Raw genomic sequence first — 22,711 nt, 5'->3', positions numbered from 1 at the left:
ATACTATTTTAAAAGGACACAAAGATAATTAGGAAATTGGAGTTGCCCACTTACTCACTCGTCATTCCAGTACAGTTCTATCTCTACATTATGTACTATGCATGTACTGAGGTAATAGTTACTTAAAAAACTTTCATTGTAAAGTGGAGGGTAGAATTTCTTTAGTCATCCATCGCATGTCATTACCCACGAGTTTATTATCCTTGGCAAATAGGATTCTTTTTCTTGTTTTCTGTCAATATTACATTTCTGTTTCCTTGTTTATGTGTCACTGACAATTAATGACGAAATTATATTATATGGCAAGTCTGCACCTGATTGTTACCAAGATCAACAAGAAAAGATCGGTATTTGAGAGAGCTTTGTTCCATATGAGAATCGGATCCTTGAGAGAGCGGGATCGGTGGCGCGCTGTGGGACTGGATGCTCTGACCCGCTGGTGGTGTCTGCCTTATAGGGTTGTTTGTCTCAGTGTTTACTTTGGAGCGATGGCGGCCACGGGGTGAAGCAAGCAGGTGCAGGAAACACGACGCAGAGGTACACTCCCCTCCCCTAAACCACTCAGACAAGGCCGCCGGGGTCAGTGCTAGGGGGTCAAGTCAGCACAAGCCACGCCTCCTCCTCCTCCTCTCGGGATTTACACACCTACACTTTCTCCATTCATTGCTTCTGCCATTTCACTCCTGCAATTAAAGAGCCATTATCTAGAAGGTGCTGGTCAGGAGGGCGGGGTTTATGTGTTGATTGGATGTTTTGTAAGGGCGTCCCGGGGCGTGGTGCAGCCTTCCCTATGCTCCTGTGGGTGTGTGTGCAGGCAGTGGTCAGGTGGCTGTCAAATGTTGCCCGAGACCGCCCCCTCCCTTCATATCTGCCTTGTCTTGACCACCTGCCTCCTGTGCCCCTTCTCCCCCTATTAAAGGTCAATATGATGAAGTACTGTAGGTTTGTGGTGGTGTTTGATACGTTTACAGGGATGGGATGGAGTAATTCAAACACACGCCAGTCACCAGTTGTAGTTTGATTCAGGTGAATCAGCTTGGTTACTCAGATGTTACAAATTTTAGGTTGTTATTGGCAGTCAAGGGGTGAGAGTCCAGCTTGGTACAGAAAGGATGTATTGGCAGTCATACTCCTGCCATGTAATGAACCTTGACTGCCACAAAGTATCCTGACTGCCGTGCACATACAAATTGAACTTCAGCAGTTGATATTTATTCTAGGTTATTTCATCAGTACACATGGCATTTGTCTGAGTGTGATGGTGTCAGGAATGGCCTGTGTGTGCTGCCTGAAGAGATGTCATGTAGCTCTTCGTGCTTTCTAAATCAGACCAGATGTAATCACACAAAGAATGCTCATTTTAATAGTCATATTTGATTATATAATTGATTGATTTTTTTCATCCGAGGACCTTTGATTGTTTCATTTTCATGAATTACATTACTGGAAAGTTACACATAAAGTGAGGCCCAGCTTTTTGCTGACTTCCATTATAAATGTTGAGACGTTGCGAGCTTAGAAACAAAAATTACACACCATCCTTATCATTGAACGTTGTCTCCTGGTGTAGTGTGTGCCGCTGGCAGAGCAGGAGCTCATCATTTAAACATTTTTGATTAAGTTATTTATATCTGAATATAGAAGGTGGAAATTGTGAGTGTTTCACCTTGAGCAGTTATGTACCACCTTGGTGAATCATACCATTAGTGCCTCACTAAGCTGGCTGGCCTGCTCCATGATAAGCAGGCTTAGGGACCTACTGAGAAAGCACGATTTTAGGATGAGAGAGAGCAAAGTGGGCCAAATTTGAACATTCATGAAATGTCAAAGAATGAGACAGTATAATTTAAAAAGTGAAATTTACCAAACCTCAAGTAATCCAACCAGGGACAAGGGATGGCAGAATGGCTCTCTTTGCACTCAAGTTGTAATTTGATGTAAAGGGAAGGTTTTACAGTTGTCTTTCCTTGGTACTCTTGGGCACCTTGGACACTACCAGCAATCTACATTTTCTGCTTGTATGCTGTATACAATTAGGAGGTGGAAGGATTGACATGTTGTTGGTTCACCTCTACTACATCCTCATCCTCAAAGGGAGCTGTCACCACTGAGTGTTCAGTACTCCACCGATTTCAGCAGAACAATTTGCAGCCTCAAGAATTGTGCATCTGAATCATCTTCCTTATGAAACTGCACAACAGAATTCGATATTTTAGATTTGTCTTCACTGCACTCAGCTGCAATTGGGGTACTGAGTGCCCTGCAGCTTACTGGCTGACATCTATACCTGCCATGCATATATGTGATGATTGGTTGAAAATCACTGACATGTTAGCCTGAAGTAAGTTGCATTCTAATATGTCATTAAAAGGACTGCTCTCTTTGGCTAATTGAAAGTGATACAAGAGAATGTGTGCTATTCCATACTCGAAGTCAGTGTATGAACAAATGCATTACATTGTATCCTTTCAAGTGAGTCTCATAGGCATGGACTTGAGGTTTGTGATGCACCACAAGACGGGTCATGTCCCTTTAACAACCATGTGTGACTCTAAAACAAACTCACACACGTGTTAATACAGTGAGTTTGTTCCTCATGCCATGTGCATAATTCAGCTGGTCCATGAAGTGTCGCTATTGGTAAGATTATCCATCCCCTACATCACTACTACTACTTGCTGTTTTGGGAGCAAGCAATACAGTACAGGAGGTAATGCTACACCACTGCCTCAATAACTCACTCCTATCGTATTGATGTCATTTGTTATCACAAAACTCAATTATTTCCTCAGAATTAGTAAGACTGAGAAGGATGACAGGAGCAGTGTCTTGGGTGTTATTCAGCCGTCACTTCATCTTGCTTCATAATGAAGTAAAGTAGTTTCTTTCATAAGGGTCTAGTGTGATGTTTTTTTAATGTCTAGTTTAAAAAAAAAAATTATAGAAAAATAAGTTCAAAAGAAAGTTCTATAATATCTCAGAATCAGCTGCTAGCTACATAAAAGGAAATATGTTTACACACCTGGAACCTTCCCATCAAATAGAATTGTTCAAAATTGATTAATGAATTTATTATTGATATTAGTTATTTATCCTATGAGGTTGGTTGACCTTTAGTTGGTAAGATTGTTTATATGTTAGGTAATATATTACCGGTAAATAATTTAATTTTAGTTAGTGTTAATCATGATTTTAATAACTTTTTCCATAGATAAACACAATTTTTTATTCCACTGAATTGAATATTATTTATCTCTGTAAATTAATTACTAGAAATATACTATATAATGCATCATTCTTTGAAACCAATTGACTTCTTATGCTTGCCTCTATAATGATTTAGCAATCTCATAATTGCCTATTAGGTAAAGCCAAACAATGCCTTCAAGGTTACATGTTTTGATTTTATATACTGTATTATAAGGTCCTCAAGTTGTTTCAGCTGTGAATTATTATTGTTGACTTGAAGGGTTGTATGTTTGTGGTAATTAAGGTAAAAAAAATAGTCTATTAATTTTGTCATATCTGAATGATAAAATATTTTAAAGTTTATATGATGGAGGTTAGGATTATACTTTAAAATTTCACTAAACTTGTATTAACATTATTTTTATGTGATCAAGTTCTATCATAGCTCTTTAATTCTCTTTGTGGTGATTGTGTTCTGGCACATTAGATAAGATCTGGTGCAATATATTGCTGCAATGTGCTGCTGTAAGTTGATAAGTTGAAGTGCATTGGAAGATGTTGATACATGATGTTTTAATAAAGTAGTGTAAGTGGATAGATGAAAATAAATTCTGTAAACATTCAAGTAATAAGATACGATTGAGCCAGGTTTTTACTCTTGTGCCAGTATAGTGCTGTCAGTGAATTGGCTGATGGATACCATCTTGAAAAGTAGATTATAAGGCAATGGAGATTATTAACTAAGATTTTCTTTGTAGTTGAACTTCATCTTTGGTTACAGTGTGTGGAAGCTGTTCCTCTCAGCCTCACAACTTTGGACAAGACCTGAACCATGTTGTACACAAAGTAAACAGCACTCTTTTGTTATAGATGTTGGCCACTGTAACTAACCCTCAGTGCTCACTGCCACCTCACTCTGTAGATGACTACTCATGGAAGCTGCATATTTGTTGATGCTGTATTTTCACCTTTTTTGTGTGCGATATTTTTAGAACTTGTTTTAGTATTGGAGGTGTGGAGTCAACTGGGAAGTCTTGCACTGCATGTATATCATATTTAAGGTGAATTCAGTGATATCTTGCTGCTACATTCAAGCACTGCACTTGTGCTGTGTTTTAGCTTAACACTTGGGATTACTGGCTCACAGATGCTGTGGCACACCATCAAACAAGTATATTAATGCTCTTTTAGATGTAATTTAGTACAAGATGTACAACTTTCATAATAACAGCCTATACTTATATATATTTGCTGAAATTTGTCAACAGGTGAATATTTCATGCAATAATGTGGAAATGGAACTTAAGTTTTGTGAAAGATATTAGCTTTTTGTATGAATGATGCATTTTTGTCATGTTGCATGCAAATTTAAGGGAGAAAAATTGAATGCTCCCACTTTCAGAAATTTGATACATTACATGTAGCTGCAAAGTACAAAATGTATGTACAGTACATAACTCAGAGTATCCCACTATAGGTACCGAAGACAGCTTATCTGCAAGCCACGCCCCTTCCTGCTCTCAGCGGGACAGCTGATTGCTGTATGTTTAAAGTTCATTTCCTTTTTCCTTAAGTTTTTATAAGTAAGATATTTTTAATCACATTATCAATTTGCCTTGTCTTAAGCTCATATTTATATAATGGATAAGGTAGTGAGCATGGGATCAGGCAGGCGTCCATGAATAAGTTTGAATCCCACCACATACCGCCTTGATACTTTGCCATTTGTCGAGTGGTTTGAAGTTCTCTACATGTCACCATGATACCCAGGATCTAGGTGGTTACACAAAAGATGTGCTTGGGTGATGATATGGGCCCTAATACGGGTACCACTATAAATAAAATTGCCTGTAGCACTAATGGGTGGAAGCTGAACAGCACTTCTACACATACTCTTCAAGTATACCTACAGGTGATATAGGCCAGGACATAAATAAATTAATAAATAAATTAATTAATAAAAAAAATGAAATAATATATATATATATATATATATATATATATATATATATATATATATATATATATATATATATATATATATATATAAGTCCTACATAAAAATTGAAGAAACAAACATATTTACTTAAACTCAACATATTGTGGACTTATCTTGAGTCACATGTGCAGACAATTTCATGTTTTCCTATTGCTCTTTTTTTTTATTATTAACTTAAGACAAGGCTAACTGATCATGCAGTTCAGAATGTCTTGCATGTAAAGATTGTGGAAAACAGAAAAAACTTACGAGCAGCAATCCATTGCCTTGCCAGGAGGTGGAGGAGCCAGGGACTGTGGCTTTTTGGTCAGCCTGGCCTGTGGTGACTATAGTTGAATGCTACTCACATGATTTGGTCCTCATGCACTTGCATCTATTAGATATGTGAGCAATGTTAAGGAAAGTATGTAGTAGTACTAGTACAGTACAAGCTTCATTAATGTTCTTATGCTATGAAGTTCACTTCTTTTCCTGCTGACTAAATAAGTATGCACCATGAATGTTAGAAAAAATTTAGAGCATTTGTTAATGTGAGATTACAATAGCTACCTTAGTTTTTATTTTGTTCACTAAAGAGAATTTTTAGTCATTAAGTACTGTAGGTTTTGCAGTGACAGCAGTTTTGAGTTGACACACATTTAGAGTACTTTGAGTCTGGTGCCAAGTAAGGATTGCACCAACTGTATTCTTTTATCTGAGTTTTGTATATCCTTTCTGAAAGAATAATTTCTGAGCTGGAAGATGTGGAGCAGTGGAAGTAGAGGGGATCCTCGTGATTTGACCGTTCACAGTTTGAATTATCACCAATTCGAATTCAGTTAATTAATACCCAATCCTCAAGGTTTGACCAACTGACTCACAAATTCGACATTCATATCTCGCGTGCCACCCACCCGGTCAAATCTGCTGCCACCCCAAATTCACCGCAAACCTGCTAGGCAGAAGTGTAAACACTAGCACTTTTCCGTCAACATTTTCTGTCAACTTTCTGAAGACTGTCAACTGTTGTTGATGCTGGTCATCACACACAAGCTCGCTTCCGCCTTTGTTGCGCGTTTGTCAGCTGTAAACAAACATGGCGGCCCCTTCACCCCAGCAAGCTGTTGCTATTTTTTCGTTGTTATTTTTGTCCTTTAATAATCCCTACGAGAAACTCTTCAGGCAGCTTTGTCCACTCATAAACAACAGAGCTGCTCATCTTGGTCAGTTGTTCCTTGGAAGTTCTGCCTTGGAACATTGCAGTCCCAGAGAAATGTAAACAAACAACTGAACTACTTTTCACTGTTAGGTTAGGAAAAAAAAAAAAAAAATATATATATATATATATATATATATATATATATATATATATATATATATATATATATATATATATATATATATATATATATATATATATATATATATATATATATACAGGAATACTCTGCTTAACGAACAGGATAGGGGATGTCAAAGCTGTTCGTAGAGCGGAAATTTGTTAAGCCGACGTAATTTTCCCATAGGAAATAATGGAAATAGGGGGGATGCAGTCTGGGCTGGTCCCCAACATACCACATAGGTTAAAAAATATATATATATATATATATCTTTTCTATTAGCTTTTTACAAACCTTGTCTCCAAGAAAGGATTGTTTTGTAATGCATAAAGTGAAATCTTACATGGAATACCAAAAAATAAAGCAGAGATAAGATCGGCCACAGACTCTTCTATTGCCTGCTATAATGGATATCATATCTTAGTATTCATATACGCTCATGCCATGAGGATAACCTCGACTCTGTGAATTACTAATGAAATACCACGGTATTTCATTAGTAATTCACTATCACTCAGTGCCACGGAGTCGTGGTTATTCACATGGCATGAGCATATATGAATACTATGATATGATATCCATTATAGCAGGCAATAGAGGAGTGGAAACATAAATTTAATATCGTGGTGAAAGACAACACACAGGCTAGAAGGGTCACAAGAAGAAGCGGCTGAGTCGCCGTGAGTCTCCGCTTCGTCTGTGGCTCATCTCATCTTTGCCTTATTTTTTGGTATTCCATGTAAGATTTCACTTTATGCATTACAAAACAATCCTTTCTTGAGGGCAAGGTTTGTAAAAAGCTAATAGAAATGTTGTTTTGTGAACATAAATGCATATATATGTATTAGACAGTAACACTACTTCCAGAGGTGGTGTTCCCAGCAACCTCAGAGCAACTTGATAGCAACCCTATCACCGTCCCTCCAAGCGTTCATGGGAGCCATTTCGCGGCAGGAGGTTGCTCTGAGGTTGTTAAAGAATCTTGGATCCAGCTCCAGGAGTGCTAGAGACAGGTGGGGAGCCAGACAATCACAGTGAAGCTGCTGTGTTTGGTCCCTCACCTGGCAAATTCAAACCCAGAAAATTCGCTAAAACGGATGTGGTTGTACGTTATGTGGACTTTTTGGTCTAACTTTATATAGTACGTTAAACCGGAAATTCGTTAGACGAATGTTCGTTAAACGGAGTATTACTGTACAAATATATTTGTATCTACTTATCAAGATTCTATTGATTTGAGATTATAGCATCATTCCATTTAACAAGAAAATTAATTTTATTATAAAAGTGTTAATTAGAAACCATAGATCTTAATTTGACTAAAAATTGACGTTAGAGGAAAACGGTGTGTTTCGTCTGACTCAAGATGACGGAAAGCCATCTCCAGCCCCAGCCCTAAGAAGCACAATTTCCTGCCTTTCAAAGATAAGTTTGAGCTTATAAGAAAGTGTGAGGCAGGTATAGCTCACAGTGTTGTTGCAGCGCAAATGGGTGTCCCTAGATCAACAGTATCAACAATTTGGAAGAATAGGGACAAGTACCGCGAGACCGTTGCAAGTGTTTTTATTTCCAAAAATATACTGTACAGCACCCTAGTGTGTTTGATAAAACAAGTTAGATATAAATGAAGCCTTTAACAGTACTGATTTAATATAAGTTAGTGTTTTTTAGAGGTTACAGTGATGTTTTGAGAGGGTCTAGGCTCGAGGTTGGTCCCTATCCCCCTAATTCTTAAGTATCTTATGGGAAAAATTGCTTCATGATTTGAATAAATGCTGATTCGACCGATGAAAAAACCGCCCTAACCCTGTCAAATTGCGAGGATCCACTGTATGTAGTACTGCTAAGACAGGGTGGACAGATGTCCGGAAATGGACAAATCTGTTTTTCATTGATTCACATGGAAAAATAGTCAAGATTTTTTTACATTTTGTAGTTTGAACAACTTTCAGAAACTAATCAAGTTTGAAAACTGAGGTTGCACTGTATTTTGAGGTATCTATTTTTTGGTTGAAGAAAATCATACTCTAGGATGGCAAATCCATGTAGCAGAGCTATTCAGTGGTAAAATGACATCAAGACTAGTGACTCATGCCTGGTGATAACAATGGACAAGGATGAGGAGACATCACAAACTACAGTATATATGAGGCTGTTATGGCTGCCATGTAGCAAAAGTGAAAAAATATTGCAAAACTTGAAGAAATTATACTTGTCGTAAACATAAGTCAATTGTTTTTCAACACAGTTATCATTTAGCTTGTTGCTTTATTGCAGTCTTACATAGTAATACAAACGAGATATATCAGGTGACATATTCAGTGCTTGAAGCCAAAAAAAATAACAAATGTACTCCGTCAATCATGGCTCTCCTTTCATAGAGTCATTCACTCAGAAGTTGAAGGATGTTGTGTGGGTGACAGACTATTATGTATTTCGAGATCATATCATGGGTTGTCAAATATTCTCCAAATTTTAACTAGCTATAAACTTTAGATTCCTTTTTCTTTCTCTTTTTATACTAGAAACCAGACTTATAACTGCAATTGCAATGAATGAACAGTGGCATTCTAAAGTATCTTTAATTTTGTGAGTATGAATTAAGAGCTGAGGCTGAAGCAGAATGTGGAGTCACTGGAGATACACTGTTTAGTGAAGACAAGTTCCCTCCAGGGTAACTTCTTGCTTCAACACTTATGCATCCAGTCTGCCATCACACCTTGTGTGTGTGTGTGTGTGTGTGTGTGTGTGTGTGTGTGTGTGTGTGTGTGTAATTCACTGTTTGATCTGCTGCAGTCTCTGATGAGACAGCCAGACGTTACCCTACGAAACGAGCTCAGAGCTCATTATTTCCGATCTTCGGATAGGTCTGAGACCAGGCACACACCACACACCGGGACAACAAGGTCACAACTCCTCGATTTACATCCCGTACCTACTCACTGCTAGGTGAACAGGGGCTACGTGAGGAGACACACCCAAATATCTCCACCCGGCCGGGAATCGAACTCGGTCCTCTGGCTTGTGAAGCCAGTGCTCTAACCACTGAACTACCGGGCCGTGTGTGTGTGTGTGTGTGTGTGTGTGTGTGTGTGTGTGTGTGTGTGTGTGTGTGTGTGCTGCCTGCTGCGTGTGTGTGACATCTTATGAGTAAGATTCTGTCTTCACCTGAGAATAGTGGAAAAACAAATTGAATAATTATACAATATCTCTATATATTATAATGTATACTATATATTATAATGTATACTGTAAGGAAGTTTGATAAGAATCCAAGTGATGCAGTAGCTTAAAGAAATTAAGTAAATACATGATATGGTTGTGTACCATTTGGTATTGTTCATACTTTCATATCTTTGATTGTGGTTTAAGACAAAAAATTCATTTGATATATTTGCATGAAAGATACAAGATATTTTTTTTATTTTACTTAGGGGATATGAAGTTTATATTATAAGGAAGGATATTTTTGATATTGACAGATAGTCTCATATTTTTTTTCATATAATTACTGATTCAGATATAAAAGGTTCAGAAAATGAATTTGCATTGCATTTGTATGGAAAACATCATGTTAATTTTTATTTGTGTTGACTGCTGTAATGGTAGAAATCCAAGTTTTTGCTTGGTACTGCAGTGAGAGATGAAGCAAGGTGCAAAATTTGCCTGAAGGCTTACTGAATGAATTGTCACCACTTGAAGCGAATACTATTTTGACTTTGAGCACAATTTTGAGTGTGTTAGTTTTTTTGCTTTGGCTTAACTCTAAAGATGTTATTACAGTGGATTTCCATTCATTATGAAAACGTGTTTCTTTTTTTTAAATAAAATTTCTTGTTTTGTAGTGCTCTAGGCTGGTACAGTATTTAAGTTAGTGTTGTTATTTGTGCTGAAAGTATTGATATTACATTGAAGATCCCATCCTGGGTACAGCATCAGGAATTATTGCCATATTGTTTTATGTTATGCAGCATTCAAATTGTGTTTTCCCACTTTCTCACCAGTATGGAAGCTACGTCAGAAAACATGATAAATCTCCGAGTAGGACAGACCGGCGTTGGCCGGGTGACGGGTGGGGATGATGACACGCTTGGGGTGGGAGAAACTTCCATTGGGTCTCCTCCCTCTCCCATTGGCCTGCGCTACACCTCAGACAAGCACTCCAAGGTGGCGCTGGCCAACATCAACATGCTGCAGAAACGGCGGGAGTTGTGTGATGTGGTTCTCATTGTGGGCAGCCGAAAGATTTTTGCACACAGGTCAGTTACTCATTTGCATGCTGAAGCATGTACATAGTGATGAATGTTCCTAGGACTTCTATCGAATAGTAGTGCATAAAAGAGAGGAAATTTCATGATAAAGATCAGTAGAACTATCAGACCTGCAGATATTTGATGGCATATGGCTTTTCTTTTATGATATCTTTTGAGATCTTTTGGAAAGTTATGGATTGTGGTTCTGTATGCATATTCATTTCAAATGCTCACATACTAAAGTGTAAGTGAGATCTTTTTTTCCTTTGCTGAGTTAAAGAGCACATCTTGTTTTTCTTTTTGTGTAGCTTGTTAGAACATATAAATGTAAAACCAATTAGTTATTAACATTGATATGTACTACCTGGTAGTATGCTACTGCTGATTTTAACCCTTTCACTGATGTTTGAGACAAGAACATTCTTTCTCATTTTTACAATAGTTTTTTAATTACTTTTTTTTTATATTTTTTGTAGGTGCTTGTGAAGATCTGTACTGTGCTTTTACTCTTGTGACTTGTTATATATTGCTGTGAAAGTGTTAATAGTGTATGGCAGTCAGGGTATGCAGATTGACCAATTACTTAATGTGACATCTCATCGGCAGAGTGATCCTCTCAGCATGCAGCCCCTACTTCCATGCCATGTTCACCTCTGAGCTACTGGAGGCTCGGCTGACAGAGGTTCCAATCCGTGACATTGATGAGGATGCTGTTGATCTGCTTGTCAATTTCTGCTACACCTCAGAGATCACCATTGAGGAATCCAATGTACAGACTCTCCTGCCTGCTGGTGAGTTTATGTTCTGTTGTATGGAGCAGAATCAAATGGAGATCACAGTTGTATGTTGAATTGATATTGGGTTAAGTAAATATTATATGTTTCCCAGCCCATTACACTGTATTAGTAAGTTGTAAGGAAAGTGAGAGGATAGAATTACATGCAGAAAAAAAAAGGTACTACAAGATTGGAGTCATGAAACAACAGTGTAAGGCAGTGTTTCTTAACCTGAGATGGTGCACCCACCTAGGGGAGTGTCATTAATTTCCAAGGCGTTTGGAAAAATAAATTTCTCTAGTTATATTTGTCATTCTCTTAAATAGAACATGATCAAATAATAAATTTATGAAAAGTGCAAAAGTATTACCTTTTTCTCTAAAATCTGGAAGGGAATTGTATTCATAGATGCATGGTGGGCGTGGAGGGAAGGATAAATTCCTAGAGGGGGCGTCGTGACAAAAGATCAAGAACCACTGGTGTAAGGAGATGATGCAGCCATTCTCTCAGGACAGGTGTCATAAAGATTGATAGGTATAGATCATGATACAAAAAATAAAAATGAACAGTATGAATATTCTTGGTGTTAATTTTAGAAAAGAAATAACTTAGTATTATATTCACATTGATGTTTATCATGTTTTTCAGCTTGCTTGCTTCATTTGCAAGAAATTCAAGATGTCTGTTGTGAGTTCTTAAAGCAGCAGCTGCATCCATCTAATTGCCTTGGCATTCGGGCCTTTGCTGACACCCATGCCTGCAGGGACCTCCTTCGCATTGCTGATAAGTTCACTCAGCATAACTTTCAGGAGGTCAGAAATTTCTCTTTTGTATAATTAGGAGGGAAGATGAAGCTGTGGAGAAGTTTTATTTAACTGAGGAAGAACTGTTAAGAATTATTTCTTCACAGTATATCTGTCTTCCATATGACATGCAATGTGCACCGTCTCATTCATCATTTTGAACAATTCCACACATGCTTGGATGTATTTGTCTTATTTGCTTCATGGTGGTCTGCCAGACTACTTGGTCACTAGTGCTTTTTGAGATCTCAGATGTCTTCCTGTAGAAACTCTAGGATACATTGAGCTCTTTAACTCTTTTCAGCCAGACCATCTCAGCTTGCCATTTCTTACTATCAGTGATGGATTATGGATTTACACACACATGCAAAGAAAGAAAAATGAATAAGTAAATTATAAAATAAAATAAAATGAATAGATGAATAAATAAAATTAAATAAATAAAAAAAATTCTATGCTACAAACCATAGATGCTGTCTAGTTTCTGAAATTTAAATGTCTAATATATAAACAGATAAAAAATAGAATAGAATCATAATAAATTATTATTTACTATAATTGTTTCCTTGTTACTTGGAAATAATAAGCTAGTGCAATTGTTGATGATAGAGGTGGCAGGCTACGGGAAGTTATGAGCTGTGCACTAATGGGTTGCAAGACTGGGAACTGGGAAGTTCTGTGCTGTCATACTATGGTGCTTCCATTCACCTTTGCTGGTGAGTAGCTTACTGGACAAACCATTACTTGCTGGAACTCATGGAAAGCCATGCTGTAACTTGGTTATTCAAATGTTGCACTGCAGTGTGAAGGAAGGGTGAAAGTAGAGAAGCTAGAGGAGGGGTTCTCAAACTGGGGTTTGCAAACCTCCAGGGATTCACAAGATTTCTAGGGGTACTTAGATGGCTGATCTAATTATATTCTTTGAAGTACCATTGCATATTGAGTTTCTGTCAGTCAGTAAATTAACATTCTGCTTGATGTCAGATTACTGGGGGTTCGGGTAGGTGGTTTTATAACTCGGGGTTCTTAACGCAAAAAATGAGATTGAGAATCCCTGAACTAAAGCGAATGAAAGGAAAGATAAAAGGTGTGGGAAGAAAATGATATACGTTTACAGTAAATATTTTTCTGATGTAGTGAAACCAGCTGTCATATGAAGTATTAGTAATGAAGAAACACAGATCTGCAGTAGTAAAAAAAGAGAGATTTTTTTTTTTAATTGCTCAGTGCTGCTTCTCACTTTATCATCCACGATCTTCATTTATCCCCATCTGTTATTCACTTAACATGAAAACAATGATTTTCTTTTGCCAGTTTTCACTATTCACTCTCTTTATCCATTTCCTGTAGGTGATGGAGGGTGAGGAGTTTATGGATCTACCAGTGCGTCAACTGATGGATATCATCTCCAGTGATGAACTTAATGTGAGGTCAGAGGAACAAGTGTTCAGTGCAGTGATGGCTTGGATCAAATACAATGTCACTGAGCGACGTCCCTACCTGGCTCGGGTGTGTTAAGATTTCTTATCTCTTTCCTTGCAATTATTCTTGCAATGTAAATTGATATTATGATAATGAAAATGTCTTGTAATAGCTCACTTGTGATGTATTCTTTGTTCTTTTTGTATTGATAGCTCCATTTCTTTCCATTGGTGCTAACCTGCAGGTTCTAGAACATGTGAGGCTGCCGCTCCTCAGCCCTAAGTTTCTTGTTGGCACTGTAGGGTCAGATCTCCTCATAAAGAGTGATGAGGTGAGTATGGATACCTGTGAATATGTACACTTAACCCTCTGTTATTATGCCTTCCTTTATCGCATTTCATTGCTATTGCACATAGCTACTTGAAAAGTTACACATATGTTTATATTGCACACGAAGTTACTGCTATTGCCCACCCGTCATTCAAAAACCCTCAAGTTATGATGTCACATGATACTTGAGTTTCTCTATATACATTTATTGTGAAATAGTTCTTCACATATTTCTCCAGTCTACCCATGCACCTTAGCTCCTAGTTGTCCACAGTGAAGTATTGTATTTGACAGTATATAGGACCTTTTTCCAGTACTCTTGCCTACCCTAACTGCATATGTCATTATTTTATTGCTGGTATTATTATCATTATCAGTATTATCACTTTAAAAACTAATTATCGTGAAAATTAAAACAATCTAACCTGCGAGGCTGTGATGCATGTCTATAAATATCAGGTGGTCGGCATCCTGACTTGATGCCATCTTGTGGTTAGAAGTAACAACAAATTCATGATCATAACAAAACACATCACCCTCACTGTTATGGCTGCAGGAGGAAAAAGATCGAGCTAAACAATCTCCTGCAAACTACAAATGGTAGATTATGCCAAGGAGCATGGCAATAGAGCAGTAGCAAGGTCTTTTGGGCCACCACCTATGAAAAAAAAATGATGAGTGTCTGGTGACAGCAAGAAGACCAACTGAAGAGAGCAAGGAAAGATAAATGTTTTCTGCTTGTGTAATGTACTGCTACATTGCTTTCAACAATATATTCTTAGATACACTAAAAACTTTTTTTCTGAATTTGACTTGCTGAAATAGGTGTGCATCTTATATACCAGTGTTTCCTATATGCCATCAAATACACTAAATAAAATGCTTTAAAATGTATGTTATTATGATTCTTGATTAATTTTTTATATACTGCTCTCGATGGCTATGATATGAAACACTGATAAGAACTGTGGGAGTTACATTCCTTACAATTACTGTGGTGTGCTTATTTGTGGCTGTTTGGAGAAATGAGGATTAATGAAATTAGCAAGATATACAACAGTTAAAAAAATGGTATCAGCTTTTATTACTTGGTAATGTATGTAGAGATGTGTGCGGATAGAAAAAATTACTTTTAGTTTATAAATACTTGAATGTTTTTTGGAGGGCAGCAACAGGAGGAACAACATTTGAAAGAATCATGCTTACATTAATATCCATTGTCTTATATATCAGGCTATGTATTGAATTTTTAACTTTTTAGTAAAAGAAGTCAAGGGTCAAAGATATTGAAATTTATTACTTGAGAAATGGTTGTGGTGTGAAAAGAACAAGGTAAAACCAACAAAAAGTATATGGCAGATTTAATGTCTGCTAAAGGTGTCCATGTAAAATCTATCACCTCTTGGAAAGGAAGGGAGGACCAAGGGTGTGGAGGTAGTCAGCCCAGCAGCATCTTTTCGCTGGAATATGGGGAAAAAAAAAAAAAAAAAAAAAATGACAAGGGTGGCATATGGTATGGTACAGGAGATCAATCCTCACTTGTGGAAGAGATGAGCCAGTGTCTTAGGTGCTATGACTTACAGCATTAGTTTTAACTTGTGTTAGTTGTTGTAGTGTTTTTCTCAAGATCCTTTCCTGAGTTAGTTTGCTATTGTCCATCCCAGCCTTCCCTCTGTGGCAGAGTGTTTGGAACTTGATATCAGGTGTAGATGGTAGATGCATACACACAATGAAGTGTGACATCATTGAGAGAATAATAATGAGTGTAGTTAGATATAATGATGTCAACACCATAATAACTCTTTTTCAGGTTTTACCTTGTGTTTAGTATGTTATAAGTGCTGTCCATTATATTACATATCTTTATGTTCATTAAATGTTTAGAAATTTAGTATACTTTTTATGCATCATATGGAAACACAAACTACATACCAGTTACAGAAAACAGCATACAGAAGGTGAGACATCAATCGCTGTTATTATTTGTTGTTTTTTTCTGGTCTCATTAGGCATGCCGAGATCTTGTAGATGAGGCCAAGAACTATCTGTTGCTGCCCCAGGAGCGACCTCTCATGCAGGGGCCGCGGACACGACCGCGCAAACCTATCAAGACTGGGGAAGTCCTCTTTGCAGGTTGGTGTTGGAGAAAATTTATTTTGTAGAACAAAATTTGCATGTAAACTAATATAAATTTGATAATGGAGTGGTTGATGTGACTTGTTTACATTTAATCAGAAATTGCTGGCTGTTACTACTGCTGTCTTCAATTGATCTAATTTTTAGTGTAGCTATATGTATCATTTGTGATTTAGATAGTAAATGTTTTTGTATAAATTTTCATATGTAACATTTTATTTTTTTTTACCTGCACTGAAGAATTTAATTGTGTTTTCAGTGGGTGGTTGGTGCAGTGGTGATGCCATTGCCTCGGTGGAGAGGTTTGACCCCACCACGTGTGAGTGGCGGATGGTGGCACCAATGAGCAAGCGGAGATGTGGAGTTGGGGTGGCAGTGCTGTCAGACCTCTTGTATGCGGTGGGTGGCCATGATGGGCAGTCATACCTGAACAGTGTGGAAAGGTGAGATATGGAGGTACTGTATAGGAGAGATTCGCTAGTGCTGTGACAGGAGGTAGTGGTATAAGGGAATAAGTTGTTGACATAATTATTTTATTGTCAAATATTATCAGTGAAGGATTGGTGATGGATCTTGCATTGAAAATAATCATGATTACATTGATCTGTTACTCTTTTCAACCAAGCATTTTGTTACAGGTATGATCCTCAAACGAACCAGTGGCTGTGTGAAGTGGCTCCAACTAGCACTTGCCGCACCAGTGTGGGTGTGGCTGTGCTGGATGGTTACCTGTATGCTGTGGGTGGCCAGGATGGTGTTTCCTGCCTCAATGTGGTGGAGAGGTGGGTAGAAGAGTGACTACTGAACTTGATGCAATGACTATTTTAAAGTCTACATTCTGATTTATCTTTATGATTATAAATCTTTATGATTAGAAAAGTACAGTAAAGTCCCGGGTTGCGTCGGTCTCGAGTTACGTCAAACTCGTAGTTACGTCAGTCCACTATAAGGCAATTTAAGATTAAAGAAATTGAAAATTTATAAATCGTAAAGTGTGGGATTTATTGTTATTGTTGGTGGTTGCCCGCCACACCGCCCGCCTCACGCTTGAACACCCTGCCTCACTTCCACCACACCGTCGCCCCTGGCAAGAGTGTTATCCTACTTCTGCGTTTACTGACTCAAGTTCTTAGTATCTTGCTCAATGGCACCAAAGAGAAAACTTCTTAGTGACAGCAGTGATGCTAAGAAAAGGAAAACCATTACGCTACAAGAAAAAAGAGGACATAATTAAAAGACATGAGAAAAGGAGGCAGCAGCTGTGTGTGAGGAAGGGAAGAAGAAAATGGGAAGTCCGTTACCATGACAACAGGGAGGTTGATGACCTTGAGGGCTTGCACACCCATCACAACAATAACAACTCCGGAGCCTTCGCCTGGGCCACACGACACTCGCAGCTGACTTGCACCGTCTGCGTCTGTCTACTGATCCTTATTGCCCTTTCCTATTGCATTTCCTGCCCCGCTGCCCACGCTTCTACTTCCACTGCACTGCACTACGCTCCCAGCTGTCCACCCTGGGCGTCACAACATTCGACCTGCCCACCCTTCTGGTGGTCTCAGGCGTCCACCCCTCTCTGCAACCTGCAGTCCTTCATGTTCGTGGCCCTAATCAACAACAAGAACAAGCTTGTGTTTCATATTCCTACATACTTGTAAATAATATAACAATATAACCTTTAACTTACCTGAATGACCATAAACAATGATTGGTTGAAAACTCCATAATATGCTTTGAAATGTACGGAAACTCGAGTTACGTACAAAATCGACTTACATCATGTTTCAGGAACGTAACTCTGACGTAAACTGAGACCTTACTGTATTTCATTATTCTTATGACAAGATTTTTTTTTTATTTTTCATCTCAATCAGCATGTTGAAATATGGTATTTGTTATGAATGCTTGTTAGTGTAATTTTTCATTATACGTTTAATGACTTGAGGTATGTTTTTCACTCTGAATGTAAGTTCATTTAACTTTGAAATTTTCAAGGTTGATATAATGTGATTGAAGTCTTCAAAATTTACCGTATTTGGTGGCATACAAGATGCACCTCTTTTCCAAAAATTTGGCAAAAAAAAAAAAAAAAAAAAAAAAAAAGCCCTGCATCTAATATGCTCACAAACCTAGCATGCATCATTACGTTTACTGCTGGTATTATTATTATTATTATTATTATTATTATTATTATTATTATTATTATTATTATTATTATTACTAGTATTATTACTTTGAAAAAAGAATTATCATAAAAATTAAAGCAGTCGAACCTGTAAGGCTGTGACCCACGTTTATAAATATCAGCTGATGAGAACTCTGACTTGATGCTATCTGGTGGTGTGGAGTAACAATAAGTTCGTGACCATAAAGTTGATAGTGAAAGAAAAGAAGAAAATAGAAAAAAATTTATTTTGAAAAAAGGAGAAAATACATAAACCTGCAACAACAAAAGTGAGAAAACAGAGGAACTGTTGCAAAGGTTATCCACCAACTCAATATCAGATCTGATCTGATCATAATAAAACACATCAACACCCTCACTTTTATGGCAGCAGGAGGAAAAAGATCGAGCTACACAGCCTCCTACAAACTACAAGTGGTATATTATGTCAAGGAGCATGGCAATAGAGCATCAGCAAGGGATTTTGGGTCACCACCTACAGAAAAAATGTATGTGTTAGGCAACAACAAGAAGACCAACTGAAGAGTGCAAGGAAAGGCAATCATAACATTCCTTGCCCTGCCCTACATTGGCCAGAACTTGAGGATGACAATGCTTTTGCGGCAATGTTTTCTGCTGACGTAATGTGCTGCTAGATTGCTTTCAATAGTATATGCTTATATGTTTGACCTGAAATGGGATGCATCTTATATACCTGTGCATCCTATATGCTGTCAAATATGGTACCTCAATAAATTGTGCATTTAAGTCACCACAAAACCTGTTTTGGCTCAGTTACAATTTCAATATCTTTCTGTGGCAGGTATGACCCCCAGAGTAACAGATGGACTAAAGTGGCTTCCATGAACACAAGGCGGCTGGGTGTGGCAGTGGCTGTATTGGGTGGCTTCCTGTATGCTGTGGGTGGATCAGATGGCCAGAGTCCACTAAACACAGGTATTAGGGAGTTGCTCATATGTTCAAGTAATGAAACAATAAGAAAGTACCATGGAAGATATCACCCATATTTTTGTCTATGTCTTTCTATGTATCTTAATTTACCAATCACAATTTCTTGAGATAATTTTGTTGACTAACTCATTATTTGCAGTGGAGCGCTATGATCCCAAAGTGAACAAGTGGGTCATGATGCCGGCCATGAGCACTCGCCGCAAACACCTAGGCTGTGCCGTGTACAACAACATGATCTATGCCGTTGGTGGTCGTGATGACTGCACAGAACTGTCCAGTGCTGAGCGTTACAATCCTCATACTAATCAGTGGAGTCCTATTGTGGCTATGACCTCTAGGAGAAGTGGGGTGAGTCACAGTTTTCTCCAGGGCAGGCTACTTCACATATCTTATTTTTCAGTGTATGGCAAAGTCAACCTTATTGTTCACACTAAAAAATAGAGATGCAATAAAAAGGGCTAATGAGGCAAAAAGAGTGACTTTTTTGCTGTGAACGGGTCACCTATAATTGAACAAGTGATGTGTGTGTGTGTGTGTGTGTGTGTGTGTGTGTGTGTGTGTGGTGCTTTATCTGGATGATCCTGTGAAAAACTGCTAACCTGCTATACATAGTTGATAGACATGTTTACTTTACTTGCTGCTTTTTTTTTTTTTTCTTGTTGTTTACTGTAGAGTGACATGCTATCAGAGTAAAGGTTTACTAATTATTATTATTATTATTATTTATTTTTCTATCTTTATGTTAGGTCTTGGGTAGTGGTATATTTTAAATGTATTAACTTGTTTGCTTTATAGACTTTGATTGGTGTTTCATCAAATGTTTATACTCCACCAAACTCTGTCTTCTTCCATCCCATTCCATGGATCTCCAGTTGCCAGTTCTGTTGTTGTCATTTCTTGAATTTGGATATAACGATTCATTTCATATGGATGACACGGATGGTCATGGTTATAGTGGTGTTCAAAATGGTTAATTTTTCTAATGTGTCTGTGACTTTCCTTTCAGGTGGGTCTGGCTGTGGTAAATGGCATGCTGTATGCAGTGGGAGGCTTTGATGGTGCCACCTACCTCAAAACCATCGAGGTGTATGACCCTGACCAGAACCACTGGCGGTTGTGTGGCTCCATGAACTACCGAAGACTGGGCGGAGGCGTGGGCGTTGTCAAGCTTCCCCACAATGAAGCACATCTGTGGTGATTAAACGAAGGGCTAGAATTCTGGCTTGGGGTTACTGTCAGTGGAAAACTAGGAGTCAGAAACAACGGACTTCATTAAACTTTTAGAATGAGGAAGAGGGAAATGTAGGCCACAATGCTTTAAGTAGTGTTAATTGGTATTGTCTGTGTGTGTGTGTGTGTGTGTGTGTGTGTGTGTGTGTGTGTGTGTGTGTGTGTGTGTGTGTTTGTGTGTGTGTGTTGTTACAGGATAGGATGTGCTGAGCAACCAGGAAATCACAATGACAATGTATGCGTATGTATGTAGTACGTGAGTATGACACTTAAGTTGGTTTCCTTTTTTTTTTTCCCAGTTACCTAATTCAGTTGTCTTGCAGCAGCATGCATGCAAAATATTGTCTTGCTAATGAACTTGTGTTGCTCAGAGGTTATTTGAAGGTACAGCTATGAGTGGGTTGTGACAAGAACTGATTTGCAAGCATTCTAAAACTTGGAAATTTGAAAGGAAATATTAACTCCAATTATCATGCTAGAATTCTGCCTATTAGGATCACATGAAAATATACTATTGAACATTTACAATATAATTGATTATCTAGGCTTATGATAAGCAGGCCAGACCAAATGTGTAATGGTGGTGGTGTTAATGGTGGAGGTGGTGAAGTTATTCCCTTTAAGTAACAACAAAGATTATTTTGTAAGGAATAGATATGTTTACTGGACTGTTGGTCATTTAATACACTTTGGTGGCATGCTGGTGTATCTCATTATAGGGCATTCTCTCATTGCTTGGCTAGTCTGTGTGACTTGTGGATGCCTCTTATAGTCAGAATTTTAATGTTCTATTGACTTACGGGAAAAGGGACGTGTATTTTCAATACCTTTTTAACAAAGAGAGTTTTCCACTAATTGTGCTAAAAGATTAAAAGTATTAAAGATACACACACACACACACACACACACACACGAGCATAGCTCTTTTCCCGTATGTTACAATTAGGTAAATACAATTAGGTAAATACACACACACACACACACACACACACACACACACACACACACACACACACACACACACACACACACACACACACACACAGATATATAGAGGTTGAAGAAAAGCCGCAGCCGTAGTAAGATCATAATTTTCTTTTAAACTCTTGTGATGTTTCGTGACAAACGCTATCTCATTTTCAGACAAATTTAGCAAGAAATGGTGGTCCAGTGCTGCCTTGTCCCTTCTGAGTAGAGAGTGATCTCTGGAGATGCTGGAAATCTGAGACAGCAAACTGGCTGTATCTTGATTAGACCTGTTAAAGTGTAGAGTGTAGAAGTTAAAGAAAAGCCGCAGTAAAATCACCATTTTCTATTTAAACTCATGTGATGTTTCGGGACAAACATAATCCCATTTTCAGATATATAGATATATATATATATATATATATATATATATATATATATATATATATATATATATATATATATATATATATATATATATATATATATATATATATATATATATATATATATATATATATATATATATATATATATATATATATATATATATATATATATATATATATATATATAAATCATGATGTATACCTTTAATAATTAAATGTATCTGCAAATTAGTATGAACCTTATAAGAAGACCGAGTTTGACTTGGATAAGGTGGACTAAGAAAGAATGATATTTCAAGACCATTATTTTACTGTTCATATTTATGGATACATTTATGCATTTAAGTATTGAGGATTATGCATCATGATATGGTACTGGTAGCTTCATTATTTTTTTATAGGAATGTCTTTAACTTTATCTGACATTTTTATACAAATCATTGTCACATTCTCTTTTCTTATAGGTGTTGAAAATAGTGGTCTCCCATTGGCTTTTAGATATTGAAAGAATATTGTAATTTTTGCACTAAGAAGCATCCACAATCACCATGGTAGGATACATTCCCTTGTGAATACATGGCGTTCAACACAAACCCATGGTGCAGGAAAAATCATGGTAATGTGTAATAGCACAACACTATGAGATGAAAAAAAGTACTAGTACTAGGGAGTACTAGTAAAGATGTACTATTGTATGTATATGAGTGGTGTGAGTACTTCTGGTATTATTGAAGTTTTAAGTTTGAAAATCATAATTAGAAAG

General features: G+C 37.5%; 1 protein-coding gene across 7 annotated transcripts; it reads left to right on the top strand.

Annotated features, from left to right (window-relative positions):
* Window positions 1-408: 408 nt before the first annotated feature.
* Window positions 409-21,969, top strand: LOC123498879 (kelch-like protein diablo). 7 transcript variants are annotated; one of them, XM_045246378.1, is made up of 13 exons: window positions 421-537; window positions 3,971-4,035; window positions 10,512-10,766; window positions 11,367-11,551; window positions 12,185-12,348; window positions 13,690-13,848; window positions 14,006-14,092; window positions 16,101-16,224; window positions 16,487-16,670; window positions 16,866-17,009; window positions 19,215-19,348; window positions 19,503-19,711; window positions 20,370-21,508. In XM_045246378.1, exons 2-13 carry the CDS (start codon window positions 4,022-4,024, stop codon window positions 20,559-20,561), a joined length of 1,851 nt encoding a protein of 616 aa, XP_045102313.1. In that variant the 5' UTR covers window positions 421-537; window positions 3,971-4,021; the 3' UTR covers window positions 20,562-21,508. The 7 variants fall into 7 exon arrangements, with proteins under 7 accessions (XP_045102315.1, XP_045102313.1, XP_045102316.1 ...); XM_045246379.1 differs by having other exon boundaries at window positions 497-579; XM_045246382.1 differs by lacking the exon at window positions 421-537 and adding an exon at window positions 4,667-4,730 and having other exon boundaries at window positions 4,005-4,035.
* The last annotated feature ends 742 nt before the right edge of the window (window positions 21,970-22,711 follow it).

This window comes from Portunus trituberculatus, chromosome 48 (genome assembly GCF_017591435.1).
Source record: "Portunus trituberculatus isolate SZX2019 chromosome 48, ASM1759143v1, whole genome shotgun sequence".
In the NCBI taxonomy this organism is placed as follows: domain Eukaryota; kingdom Metazoa; phylum Arthropoda; class Malacostraca; order Decapoda; family Portunidae; genus Portunus; species Portunus trituberculatus.
This window is presented reverse-complemented; position numbering and strand designations above follow the sequence as displayed.